We start from the raw sequence: 13,142 nt of genomic DNA, 5'->3' as shown, positions 1-13,142 counted from the left end.
AATATTTTTTATTCAGTAACACTTTTTTATGAACATTCATGTTTATTTCAGAATTTAAAGAAATTATTTAACAGTTTTTATTTTTCCAGGAGACAGATTTTTACTAATAATAGTATCACCTTTTACATAGAATTTCAGTTATAATTTGTTTGTTTCTAGCATTAAGCTCTAGGTAATGACTTAATTTGCGCAAATTCTATGCTTTTAAAAAATTCCTTCTTTGGGGGTGCGGGGGGTACCAGGGCCCAAACTCGGGTTGTTGCGTTTGCTAGGCAGGTGGCAGAACCACTGAGCTAAATCCCCAGCCCAAAAAATTCCTACTTAATATTCATTAATATAGTGTTAAATTGTACAGAACAAAGCAGAAAAGTAATTAACGTGGGTTTTTTAAGATTATAGTTTAGACCTAACTATTGTGCCAGTAATTTTTTTTAAGTTGAAGATTTTGTTACTTATTATTATCTACACATGAAATTCCAGTTTTTCATAGGCAAAGTTATTTTTATCAGATACATTCTTGATTTCTTTTGAGAATTCTAGACGTGGCGGTGATAATTGAGGCCTCATCACCATTAACTTGAAGTGGCTGAGTCCACTTTTATTGTGAGTAAATGCACATACTCCATTTGTTTAACCTGTGGTGTTTTCTCTTTCAGACGGGGAACTGGTGCTTTTAAATCCAGAGTAGGACTGCCTGCGCCTGCTCCTGTTATCAATAGCAAATATGGACTCAGAGAAACAGATAAACGCTTAAATAGGCTTAAAAAGTTAGGTGACAGCAGCAAAAATTCAGACAGTCAGTCTGTCAGCTCTAACACTGATGCAGATACCACTCAGGAAAAAAACAATGCAAGTAAGTAAGGGAGATTTGATAAGATACTTTTTAAAAAGTATTTTCACACAATTTGCTTTCTAAAGCATGCTTCAGTACTTGTGAACTTCTAAATATTGAGAGAAACTGGGACTTACACAAGGTTCTAGAAATGCTTTGAGTACAGAGCACAGTGTGTATTTCACCTTCACATTCAATGCCATACTTTAGACTTCCTTTTTTAATACTTGGTAACTGGAATTGAATTCTTCATCATATATTCCACAGTCATATGTTAGAGAAAAGCGTTTTTAAGGTGTTAGTGACACTTGTAATGGTGTCAGCAGGCCCTGCCAGAAGACAGGAAACTAGGTAGAATTACACAGGCTCATATATGTCCAGTGTCTAGCCAGTCTGCTAGAAATAGATGATGGATTTAGGAGTTCATAGCTTCTGGCTTCAAGTCTTCTACCTTTTTATTGTTTGTTTACATTTTTAAAAATGAACTGACCCAATTCACCAAACCACCAGTTCATAGACTCAGAATTCTGCTAGAGAAGCATTTGAATATGTGGCTGTGTTACGGCATATTGTATTAACCACTACAGAAAGTAGCAAGAAAGATGAGAACGAAGCAAGTTTTGAGATACCAATGTGGAGGGGCTAGTGGGGGAGGGCAAGATCTAATGGAAACTGGAAAAAGAAAATGAAGAATAAAGAGAAAAGGAAGAGAAGAAAACCTAAGCGGGCAAAGAACAGCACATCATGTTTATGGAGCTTTGAAGTACTGAAACTTCTGATGCTACGGTCGTTCATCTGGGTAACACCAGGGCTGTCTAGGTGCCACTACAGCAGCAGGCTCTCCTATCTGACTTGTCTCTGACAGAGACAGTGTTAGAAAGGTTTAAATTGGTGGTCCCCAAAGTCTGTCTAGGCTGGCACTCTAATGTCGGTGAGACTTCTGAGGTGCTGGTTATTTCAGGCTCTCTTCCTGCCTTCATATGTTTTCAGCCCAGTATTGGGTGTTCCCTTCCCCTACAGAAAATCCTGAAGAAGGGTATCTCACATGATGGTGAATGTTACTGCTGTGGATTCCTGAATTTACCTGCTACTGGGAGTCAGAGGCCACATGTAACCTCTGTAGTATAAAAGTAATAGTATAGTTCTAGCCCAAACTTTTTAGTTAATGTCCAAAGTGAACAACAAAAAAGTTAGTCCATCCTTCACTGTTTACTGTTGATTCTGATAATAAATGCAGCGTAATGAACATTTGCTTTCTGAGTCTGGTTCCTTGGTGAAACTGGAGACTTGTGAAGCCCATTTTACAAATGCTTACATAAAAACACTTAAGTGCCAGCTGCCAGCCATACATGAGAAAGACCCAGAGCTGCCACCAGGGACTAGCTCTGTGATATACAGGAGAGTATTTTGCTTTTTTGTGCATTAATTTTATTTACTAGTGTATTGATCCTGAGCTCAGTACACCATTTATTTGTAAAGGTCAAAATACAAATACTTTTTGGAAGACGTTGAGTGTACTAATATGTAACCATCTAGGAAATATTACTAAACCAACTGCTTAATTTAAAGTCTGCTAGTCACTGGAGATGCAGAAATGTATGAGATTCAGGCCCCTTTCTCAGGGAACTTATGCCTAAGCAACAAGTGCACAAGTAACTGCAGAGTAGATGAACACACCATTTTCTCAAGTTTAGAGGGAAGGAATAACCCCTTTTAGCTATAATCTCAGCACTAAAAAACAGAAAGCCAGAACTTTCCAGTGACTGCTTATATTGGAGCACTTGCTTTATCCAAATTAACCTTCCTGCAGCATAATTGTTCAAGGTAATATGAGGGTTGGTGTAACTAACCGGAACAGAGTTGATAGATGTGGCTCAGTACTGTGAAGCTGAGGTTTCACCAGTCTTGAGACCATTGTGTGTTAAATCATGTTCACGTAGGGTTTTCTCTAGTTCTTACAAGTATTCTTAAGCTGTATTTTGATGTTTTTGTCTGAATCATATCCCTTTTTTTAAAAAAAGAAAGGCTTTTTGAAACCACAGCTGGAGAAAAGCTGGAGTTGCCAGGGGAGGTGGGCATGCATTGTGTATGTAGGTGTGGACTTTTTTATTTGCCTGGCTGCTCATCTTCCTTGCACTTCATTTAGGATTTAGCAGCCAATAGAGGAACTACTTTCTTTGAACATGTATAAAGAACCATTTCTCTTCTGCCTAGTCAGAAGAGAAATTATTTCTTCCATACAGGCCCTTTTTTTTTGGAAGGTATATTGGGAACTCCAATCTGACTTTTTCTTTAGCATCTGAGAGTGATGACAAAAACCCCAGCTCTGTCCACATATCTGAATTACAGTGTCACTTTTGGAGATTCTAATTCTTCATTCCCTTGCCTCACTGGCTTAGTAACTTTCTGTAGTTAATGCTGTGATACAGAGTGTGAGACCTGAAGGCTCTCCAACAGTCCCTAAATGTCTGGACACAGTCACTGAAAGTGTCACAACAGCACAGGATCCAGATGATAGGGCTAGTAGACTCAGTCTGTCTTAACTAAGGAGCAGCTCTCCTAGACATGGAGGCTAGGCTGCCCTTTCTCACTCTCCAAGCAATGCTGTCTGCAGTTACCTGTACTCCCTTCTGTAAGCTTGTGGGATGCTTTGAAAGTCTTCTCAGCATCCTGGTTCCAGTTAGTTGCTGCCAGTCTGTCACATCAGGTGAAGGCTGCTTACATCTACCTAGTTAACTCCTGGAGACTGAGGTCTTTAAAGTCTTATTGGGGGTTTTCTGAATTTTTGAGTTCTGAAGATGCTTAACTTTGAATGAGCCTTGTATTATCTTGGCTCATGTAGTTAGTATGCATTTCCAGTGCACCCTGAGTGCTTGAGAATGCTTCGGTGTCCTTTTGCAGCTCTTCCATATGACTATAAGTCTAGATGCTACTGATGATTCTGATAATACCTTCAAATGAGCATGATGGCCATTCAGTGGATCTGTTACTCATGAGTTGGGACTGGCACCATAATAATTCTGTGATAAGCCTTCAGGTAGCATCACAGAGTGAATAAGAACTTATGATCTTAAGCCATAGACCTCAGTGCAGCCCATCATGCTGCCCAGGAGATAGATGATCTTGGGCGCAGTAGTCCTTGAAGAGGTGTTTTTCACGGAGATGAAACAGCACACACTTCCAGGCCATCCTAATGTGGCCATTTTGCACAGCACCTAGCTCATAGCAGTTGCTAGGAATATGTACCTCCACCTCAGCTACTGTCCGGGCCTATTCTGTGGGATTTGTCCAGGCTACTAGGGAAAGGTAATTACACAGGATAAATGAGTACGGAAGCAAGGATAACCACAGGCAAATCTTAACTCCACTGATGGCAGAAACCTTAGTCTCTTGATACACTTTGTAAATCCACAGTTAACTTTTAGTTTGTCTTTGTGGCCACTGACTTCCTCCTTCAGCCTGTCACAGAAATCCCTCTGCAAGCTCCCCCCAAAAATGTACATTGTTTTGGACAGGTGGCACTTGAGTGGACTCTCCATGTCTCATGTTCCTCTTGCCTGGTTTATCTGAGTTTTCAGCCTTTAATTTGGTCAGCTTATCTTTTGACTGGGCTTTTGATGAGATAATGTTTCCAAACAAGAATACATTGATAATTATACAAATACGTAAATAGAATCTCATGTGGCATCAACTATAGTCCGTTTTGTGATGAGTTTAGGCACAAAACACAAATGCTTTGTTAGTGGTTGACACTGCTGTCAACAATGGATATTTTGGGAGAAAGAATGGGTTAAAACAAATGCTAAGCAAGGAGAATGTTGGGTACTGTGAGTATACACAGGAAGGGTATCCTGCATTCTAAGAGGCAGTCATGAAAGGCTCCCTGAAGCAGGCACTGCCCAAGCTGAGGCTTAACTGGGATGAGAAGTTGTCCAGGTGAAGCATATTCAAAGTGGAGGGACTTTCACACATGTGCATGTGCAAGTGAAGGACTTCAAGTAAAGCTCATCATGACTGCAGTGGATGAAGAAGGGATGAAATCATGGTTTAACATTTTGGACTTAATTCTTAGGGCATCAGGCTAATTAAAAGGTTTAAGCTCAAAAGTGACAGAATGGAAATCTTTTGGGCTACATGGATGAGAATGAACTATTGGAAAAGCAATAGAGACAGGGAAAGAACCATAGTTTAGGCAGGAGGTTGTAACATTTGAGGCAGAAGCAGCTAAGTTCCAGTGACATTGCCAGGCCCCATAGGACAGGTGTCCTGGCAATTGAATGGGTGAGGCAGTTAGGAAAGGAAGAATCAAGAATGGCCTCTGGCCTCCTCTGGGGCATCTGGGAAGTTGGTCTGCTGTGTTACCCGTGAGATGAACTCAAGCTGCCAGAGGTTTGATCGCTCAGTGCAGGCACATTGAGTAGGCAGACATACGAGAATTTGGCATTTGGTTACTGAGATCTGTAATGTAGGGGAGAATTGCAATAGAGAAAGTGGCTAAGGAACTGTTGGCATGAAAGTGGTAATAGCTAGGGTAAGTAAATGCTTATCACCCAGATAATCTGAAGCTTCCAGGGGGTCAGAGCAGCAGATCTGAAGGATTGATATTCTCAGGTAGATGGAGGAATGCTGAGTAAGGAGAGGGAAAACCAAGAGAGTGCTCTCTCATGGCCCAGGGAGGGGGCATTTCTCAAGAAAATGGCTATTGGTGTCACATTTAAAGAAAAAGAGTGGGCTGAAAAATACACACTGGATTTCCTGATGAGGTTGTCAGATTGGAGGCTGCTTGGAGGGGCTGGATCCAGATTGCATAGGGATGCTGATGAGAACATGACTTATGTGTGGTCATGGTGTAGAGGTGAGAGCAGGTGCATAGCAACAGTATGGAAGAGGAAAACTGAAAGGTTAGGAGCTACTAAGCATCATAGAGGCATAAGATCAGCAAAGGATCCTTATAGCTACATCTGAGACAAGCAGGCAAATGGCAGCCAAACAGTTGCAGTCCTTACTTGGATTTTGTCTGGCAACAACCAGAATACTAACGAATGTCTAAGTGGACAACTAATCTATTCCAGTTTGTAGGCAAGTCTTACAGAGCATTCTCTGCTAAAGAATTCCCCAAGCTAGCCACAGTGGGACACCTGTAATTGCAGCTACACAGAAGGATCTCAAGTTTGAAATCAGCCTGGGCGACTTAGCAAGACCCTGTCTCAAAATTTAGAAAAAAAAAAAAGGGCTGGGAATATAGCTCAGTGATAAGAGTGTTTGACTACCTTACATAAGCCCCTGTGTTTAATCATATTAGAGGAAAAATAATCTCTAAATGCCCCAATATTTTAAGGAATAATCTTGAGCAGGTAGTTCTGCATAATTCCCATTCATAATAAATCACTTGTCCTCAAATTGAATAGTATCCTAACTTCACTCCTCCAGCTATTCTAAAATTGAGTTGCCTCCTTAGTAACAGCCCACATGAGTACGTGTATTTATTCTTGGATCAGTCAGTGGAGCTCATTGCTGTGAATTCTGCTAGTTTGGATGGCCTGAAGTTATTTATGAGCAAGCCTAAGTACAGAGCCTTCTATTCTTGGTGGTATGATAGTTCTGGAATGCTTGTTTTACATTCTTGCTCCTCTCTCTCAATACAAACTAATGATAACTTTCTTGCTTAGCTGTGCAGAAGGAATGACAGTTGCCCAGGCAGCCATCGGGCATGTGGGAAGGCTCCTAGTCCCCAATTGGGCAAGCTGCTGGCCTTAGCCTTAGTCATGGTTTTCATCCCCATTTTCTGTTTTGAGTGGAAATTGGTTATCACAGCTTTCCTACTGAATGATTTTTGAAGTTTCTGTTGTTTATTTTTAATAAGGGAGAGGGGTTTTTTGTTTGGGGTTTTGGGAGTTTTTTGGACTGGGAAATGAGGAAACTAATTAAAAAACTGACTGATGTAAAACCTTATAGATAATAGTCCATAATGTAAGCTTAGAGAAAAAGACAACAAAATTAACGGCAAGGTCAGACACTGCAGGACCAGCGTAAGCCAGAGCCATGTAGTGGGCTGTCTGAAAAGCCCATTCAGTGGTCACCTTAGTCCACAGGTTGTATTACCATCTGGAGCCATGCAACTTTTATGTATTGCTGTCCTGGAAGGCAGCAGTTGGACCTTCTATTATCATGAGAGCGTGTGTTTCTGGCTGCATGCTTCATCCAGTGCATTGGCATCAGCAGAACCATTGTCTCTTCTGGTCCACACGGTTGAAGTGGGCAAACAGCTTATAATAGTGTAGTACTTTTTTGGCAAATATTCATTGGGAATGACAATATATGGTTCATTGGATCTGTTTTCCTTGTTTAAAGCCATTGTGATAGAATTTCTCTCCTAGAACCTTCAGTAATATATTTTCCTTCTACATTACTAGCCATGTAACATACTTGGAATAAATGAGTAATGGATTTTAGCAGCATATTTAAAGTGATAATTTTAGAGCTGGGGTTATGGCTCAGTGGTAGGACTTGGCTACCATGGGAAAGGCCCTTGTTCAGTCCCCAGCATCACAAAAGATGATGATGATGATGATGATAGTAATAGAATAAAAAGAAATAAAATTATTTTTAAGAATTTGTGAAAGAAAAACTATTATTTTTACTTATCTTTCCTTTTTGATTATGATTGGTTGATTGACTCCAGTACTGAGGATTGAACCCAAGGCCTTTGCAGTGGGCTCCCCAACCCTTTCTTTAAAATTTTTTTACTTTTGAGACAGAATCTTGCTAAGTCACTGAATTCCCCAAGCTGGTCTGAAACTTACGATCCTCCTTCCTCAGCCTCCCAGAGTGCTAGGATTATAGATGTGTGGTATCACACCCATCTCCTCCAAATCTTTTATGTAAGAAAATTCATAAATTGGAAGAGAAGTACTTAGTTTAGGCCAACATCCTGACAACTGAAGAAGCTTAAAGTGAACTCTCAACCCCTGCCATGGTGAGAGCTCTTTAACTATAAGTTTATTTACCTGGATAGCCAGGCATGGTGGTGCATGCCTGTAATCCCAGTACTCAGGAGGCTGAGGCAGGAGAATCACCACGAATTCGAGGCCAGACTGGACTACCTGTCTGAAAACACAAAAAAGAATGATTGTTTACCAGGAACATGAACAGATGTCCTGTCAACTCAAGAGAGAACTTAGAGGCAGTGAAAAGACTTGTGTGCTGGCGGAATTGGAACTGGGGTCTGTTTCCCACGTGTGTATAGTGTAAACATTTCATAGTTGTTAGCCTACTCTGAGGCATTATTTTGTTGAGCACTATCATATTACCAAACTTTTTCATCCTTTTCCCTCCTGCACCTTACAGCTTCTAACCGAAAACCTTCAGTTGTAAAAAAGAATAGCAAGAGCAGAACGTTAACAAGGCAATCCATATCAAGAATTCCTGCTTCTTCTTCTACCTCATCTAAGCTAACTCATATGAATAATTCCAGGGTACCAAAGAAACTGAAAAAGCCTATAAAGCCTTTACTTTCAAAAATAAAACTCAGAAATCACTGCAAGCGGCTGGAGCAAAAGAATAATTCAAGAAAACTCGAAATGGGAAACTTAGTACTTAAAGAGCCTAAAGTCATCCTATATAAAAATTTGCCCATTAAAAAAGATGAGACAGAGGGACCAGTCCAGGCTGCAGCTGCCAGCAGGTGCTTGACTAGACATGCGGCCAGAGAACACAGACAAAATCCTGGGAGAGGTGCTCACTCGCAGGGCAACAGCTCGCCCTGCACCTACATAACCAGGCGCTCAATGAGGACGAGAACAAATCCGAAGGAGGCCTCTGACATCAAGCTGGAACCAAACGTGTTGGATGGCTATAAAAACAGCATGACTGAGCCTTTCCCAGACAGTGGTGAGCATCCAGCCCCCGTGGTGCAGGAAGAACTGGCTCATGAGACTGCACAGGAAGGGGAAGCCAAGTGTCATAAGAGTGATCCTAGTGTATCCAGAAAGAAGTCACGACAAGGAAAACTTGTGAAACAGTTCTCAAAAATAGAGGAATCCACTCTGGGACATGATTCCCCTGGAAAAGACAGTGTGGTGCCAGATTTGGTGGGGCCCCTTTCTGACCAGGGTGAGCCCAGTGGCACGGTTGGGGTTCCTGTGAGCTATACAGACTGTGCTCCTTCCCCTGTTGGCTGTTCAATTGTTACATCTGATGGCTTCAAAACAAAAGAGAGCTTTAGAACTGCAAAAAGTAAAAAGAAGAGGCGAATCACAAGGTATGATGCACAGCTAATCCTAGAAAATAATTCTGGGATTCCAAAATTGACTCTGCGCAGGCGTCATGATAGCAGCAGCAAAACAAATGACCAAGAGAATGATGGGATGAATTCTTCAAAAATAAGCATCAAATTAAGTAAAGACCATGAAAATGATAATAATCTCTATGTAGCAAAGCTTAATAATGGATTTAACTCAGGATCAGGCAGTAGCTCTACAAAGTTAAAAATCCAGCTAAAACGGGACGAGGAAAGTAGGGGGTCCTATACGGAAGGGCTCCACGAAAATGGCATGTGCTGTAGTGATACACTTTCTCTCCTGGAGTCTCAGATGGAAATGGATGACTACAGTCAGTACGAGGAAGAAAGCACAGATGAGTCCTCCTCTTCAGAGGGAGATGAAGAGGAGGATGACTATGACGATGACTTTGAAGACGACTTTATTCCTCTTCCTCCGGCTAAGCGACTGAGGCTAATAGTTGGGAAAGACTCTATAGATATTGACATTTCTTCAAGAAGAAGAGAAGATCAGTCATTAAGGCTTAATGCATAAGCTCTTGGTCTTAATTTGACCTGAGATAACTACTTTAAAAAAATAAAAAAAATTCCAGTCAGTTATTCCTCAACTGAACCATTTTAGTGGCAGCACTTCTATTGTCTCTTCACTTATCAGCATAATACTGTAGAAAGTGTACAGTGTACTGACTTCCTAAGTCTGATTTGTGCAAATTTTTATTGTACTTTTTAAATAGCCTTCTTATGTGCAATTCTGAGCTAGAGTTAAAGGCCTATTGTAAAATAAAGGCTCCAGCAAAATTGTACAGTGATAGCAACTTTCCACACAGGACGTTGAAACAATAATGTGGCTACACAATTTTTTTAAAACTTTGAGAGCATCAGCTGGCTCTTTAATATATGACTAAACAATAATTTAAAACAAATCATAGTAGCACCATATTAAGGTTTCTAGTATATGCTAATATCACCAGCAATTATCTTTGGCTTTTTGATTTATTTGCTAGATGTTTTCTCCTTGGAATTTTGTCAGTTTCACACTGTTTTGCTGGCCTGGGTGTATTGTTTGTGGCCTTTGTTAACATAGCAAAACATTGGTTGGAAGTCAAAATTGGTTTCTTTAAAAACAAATTACATGTGTGACAACTCACTTTTCAGTACATTATATGTACGAGGTTAGCAGTGTTCAGGATGAGTTTCAAAACAGCATATTTATTGCTTGTCATATAAATTAAAGACCTTGTATTTAACACTTTTCAATCCTTTTAGATAAAATTGTTCTTTGCAAGAATGATTGGTGCTTATTTTTTCAAAAATTTGCTGTGAACAATGTGATGACAACAAGCAACGTTGATCTAATGAACTACAGCTATATCTTAATTTGGTTCTTCAAGTTTTCTGTTGCACTTGTAAAATGCTACAAGGAATATTAAAAAATCTATTCATTTTAACTTATAATAGTTTATGAAATAAAAACATGAGTCACAGCTTTTGTTCTGTGGTAACCTATAAAAATGTTTGTCTTTGGGATTCAGTGTAAAGAGCTGAAAATGATGTATATGTTGTAAATATTTGTGTGTTGTGAGAAATTTTTGTCATAAAAAATTAAAAGAACTTACCAGGAAGGTTTTAAGTTTAGAAATATTCATGCCAATAAAATAGGAAATTATAAATATATAGTTTTAAGCACTGCATCAGTGGGAGTTCTTGGCTTATGTTAGTTTATTAAGAAAATATCAAAGATGTTTTGATTATATTGTCAGTTAATCAAAAAGAGGAGTCAGATTTAATTTGTTTTTTAAGCACTTTCAGAAGAGAAATTAATTTTAAGTAACTTAATGATCAAATTTGATTACTACTTTATGTTCAATACGAGGCTCTTTCATTTTTCTGGATTATTTTACAACTCAAAGAATTTGGAAATATAAATCTGTAACAGGTGTTTGACACCAGTAGGTCTCTATTTACTGGGAAATGTGTACATGTGTTTTCAGATATACAGTGGTCCTAAGTAAAATCAATTTAGGGGTCCATATAATGTCTATAGAAAAGTAGCCCATGTCTTAACATCTTAAAAGGAATCTGCAGGTAATGAAAAGTCCAATGGAAAAAACCTGAATGCTTAAATAATTGATACTTAACCAGTTTCCAGGTTTGGGGAACATTATTTAAAGTTCCTTAAAAGTATTACCAGTAGGTTCCAAATAGAAAGTAGTAAGATTCATAAAAGTTTGTTAGGTTCTGTAAAGAATTCCTTCTGTAGTCCTATGTAGTCTCATGCTTGTATGTTACCGTGCAGTCTGATCCTCAGGTATTAATTTGGAAGCAGGTGATAGGTAGACTCCTCCACACACACCCCTTTTTGCTGCAGTTTATGAAGTGGGGCAGCCCCACATGGTCTCAGGAGCTCCCATCCTGAGGCACCTAGAGCACTTGACAGATATGTCCAGTCCTGTTCAAGGGGACAGGGTCCCCTCACAGAAGCATGAGACACTACCAGAGATGAAGGTGGACACTCTGGAGTGTCGCCAAAGCCTGTGGGTCACTTCTCATTCCCACCTTTGCTTGAGGGTGTTTTGAAGATGTTCAGAGACTAAATCTTGACTTTCTTTGAATACAACAATAGCCATTTCAGGAATTTCAGTCTTAAGGCAGAAATAAAAACACATTTCCCATTTTTCTCCACTTTTAAGCTTAATTTTAGTAACTTATTTATGATTTTTTAATTTTATTGTGGCCTCATCTTTTGGGGCTGACCTTCCCATGGGTCTCAGAGCAGTGACATTTGGTGACAGGTCACTGCCTCTCAGGAGTCGGTATGCACAAGCACTCAGCAGCCTCTGCTGATGCCTTCTAAGGAAACTTAATTTCCGTTTCTAAAGGTAGGGGCCTCGGAACTGTTCTTGATCTGCTGTAGAACTTCACCATGTGGGAATGGTGAAACCCACACACTCTTGATCAGTTGGAAGAGGTTGCATTCAATAAAACTTTAGCTTGAGCTTATGCAATGATTGGTAACATTTTTGGCATTGTAATAATTAGGAAATGATCATAGAAATATATGTAAAGTATTCAATTTTCAATCATTTTTCAAATTACTGTTTTAAATTGTTTTGCTGAGTTGTAATACTTTTGAGATACAATGTATTCCTTGTACTGAAAGAATGAAAAAGGACTTTTTCAGCATTTGAGGTAAGTTCTTTAACGTTTCATTAAAAACATTTTTTACAAATATTTTGTACATGCACTTGCAGTATTGAGGTTAATCATTTTAATAAATTCGGAAATTAAAACAATTTGGCCAGTGTTCATTGTATCTGAGAAAAGTCACTTTGTCCACAAAGTGTTCATATGAAGCAAGTTGTAGACTAGGTTTCTAAGCTTTTCAGTAGCTGCAGCTGTTGAGTTCTCTGTCCCTTGGGCCACGCTGTGAGAGAGGATAGGGAGGCTGCTTTCACACTTCTGTAATCTCAGCACTGGGGAGGCTGAGGCAGGAAGATCACTGCAAGTTGGAGGCCAGCTGGGCTACATAGTGAGACCTTATCTCAAAAGAAAAAAAAAAAATTGGGGCCTTTGCAACCTGGTTATTAATGCTTCCCGGTTACTTGGATTTTCCCTCAACATACTGGATAGAATGTAGATCCAGCACTCTTGTGAGTCCTTTATATTCCCATTTACTATTGCAAAACCTTGAAATTGGACTGGCATAGGAATCATGAACCCCAAATTTGCCAAGCTTGGCAACACCTGCATACCCCTGAGCAAACTCTGGGCTCCAAAGTTCTTTTCCTAGCACCTGGCTGTCTTCTAGGTCACTAGTTGGTGGAGCCCTGTTAAGGTTGAGGACAAACTGCATCCCCTCCTGGTGAGGACAGAGTGAGTGGTGTAGGTCAAGCTAGTGACACACCCACCCAGTGATGGGTTGCCCATCTAGAACAGGCTAAAATGTGCATGCTGTTAAACACTCAGGTGGCTTATATGGCAGCTCAGGTTTTCTCTCCTTGCTAGTAGCCAATGGCAGTTTGCAACATACTG

General features: G+C 39.9%; 1 protein-coding gene across 9 annotated transcripts in view; it reads left to right on the top strand.

Moving 5' to 3' along the window:
- The window catches only part of Kmt5b (lysine methyltransferase 5B), a 61,090-nt gene extending 48,697 nt beyond the window's left edge, over positions 1–12,393 (top strand). For 8 of the 9 annotated variants that reach the window (XM_013074822.3, XM_021264483.2, XM_087205401.1 and 5 more), the window contains 2 exons: positions 657–853; positions 8,180–12,393. In XM_013074822.3, coding sequence (XP_012930276.1) covers positions 657–853; positions 8,180–9,645 — 1,663 coding nt within the window. In that variant the 3' untranslated portion in view covers positions 9,646–12,393. Of the gene's footprint in view, positions 1–656; positions 2,079–8,179 lie in introns of those variants that run through there. The other variant, XM_087205403.1, reaches the window with a different exon arrangement.
- The last annotated feature ends 749 nt before the right edge of the window (positions 12,394–13,142 follow it).

This window comes from Heterocephalus glaber, unplaced genomic scaffold, assembly GCF_053883595.1.
Source record: "Heterocephalus glaber isolate CG9 unplaced genomic scaffold, H.glaber_assembly_v1.0 deba00000594, whole genome shotgun sequence".
Classification (NCBI taxonomy): domain Eukaryota; kingdom Metazoa; phylum Chordata; class Mammalia; order Rodentia; family Bathyergidae; genus Heterocephalus; species Heterocephalus glaber.
Note: the sequence above shows the minus strand (reverse complement) of the source record. Positions and strands in the feature narration are given on the sequence as shown.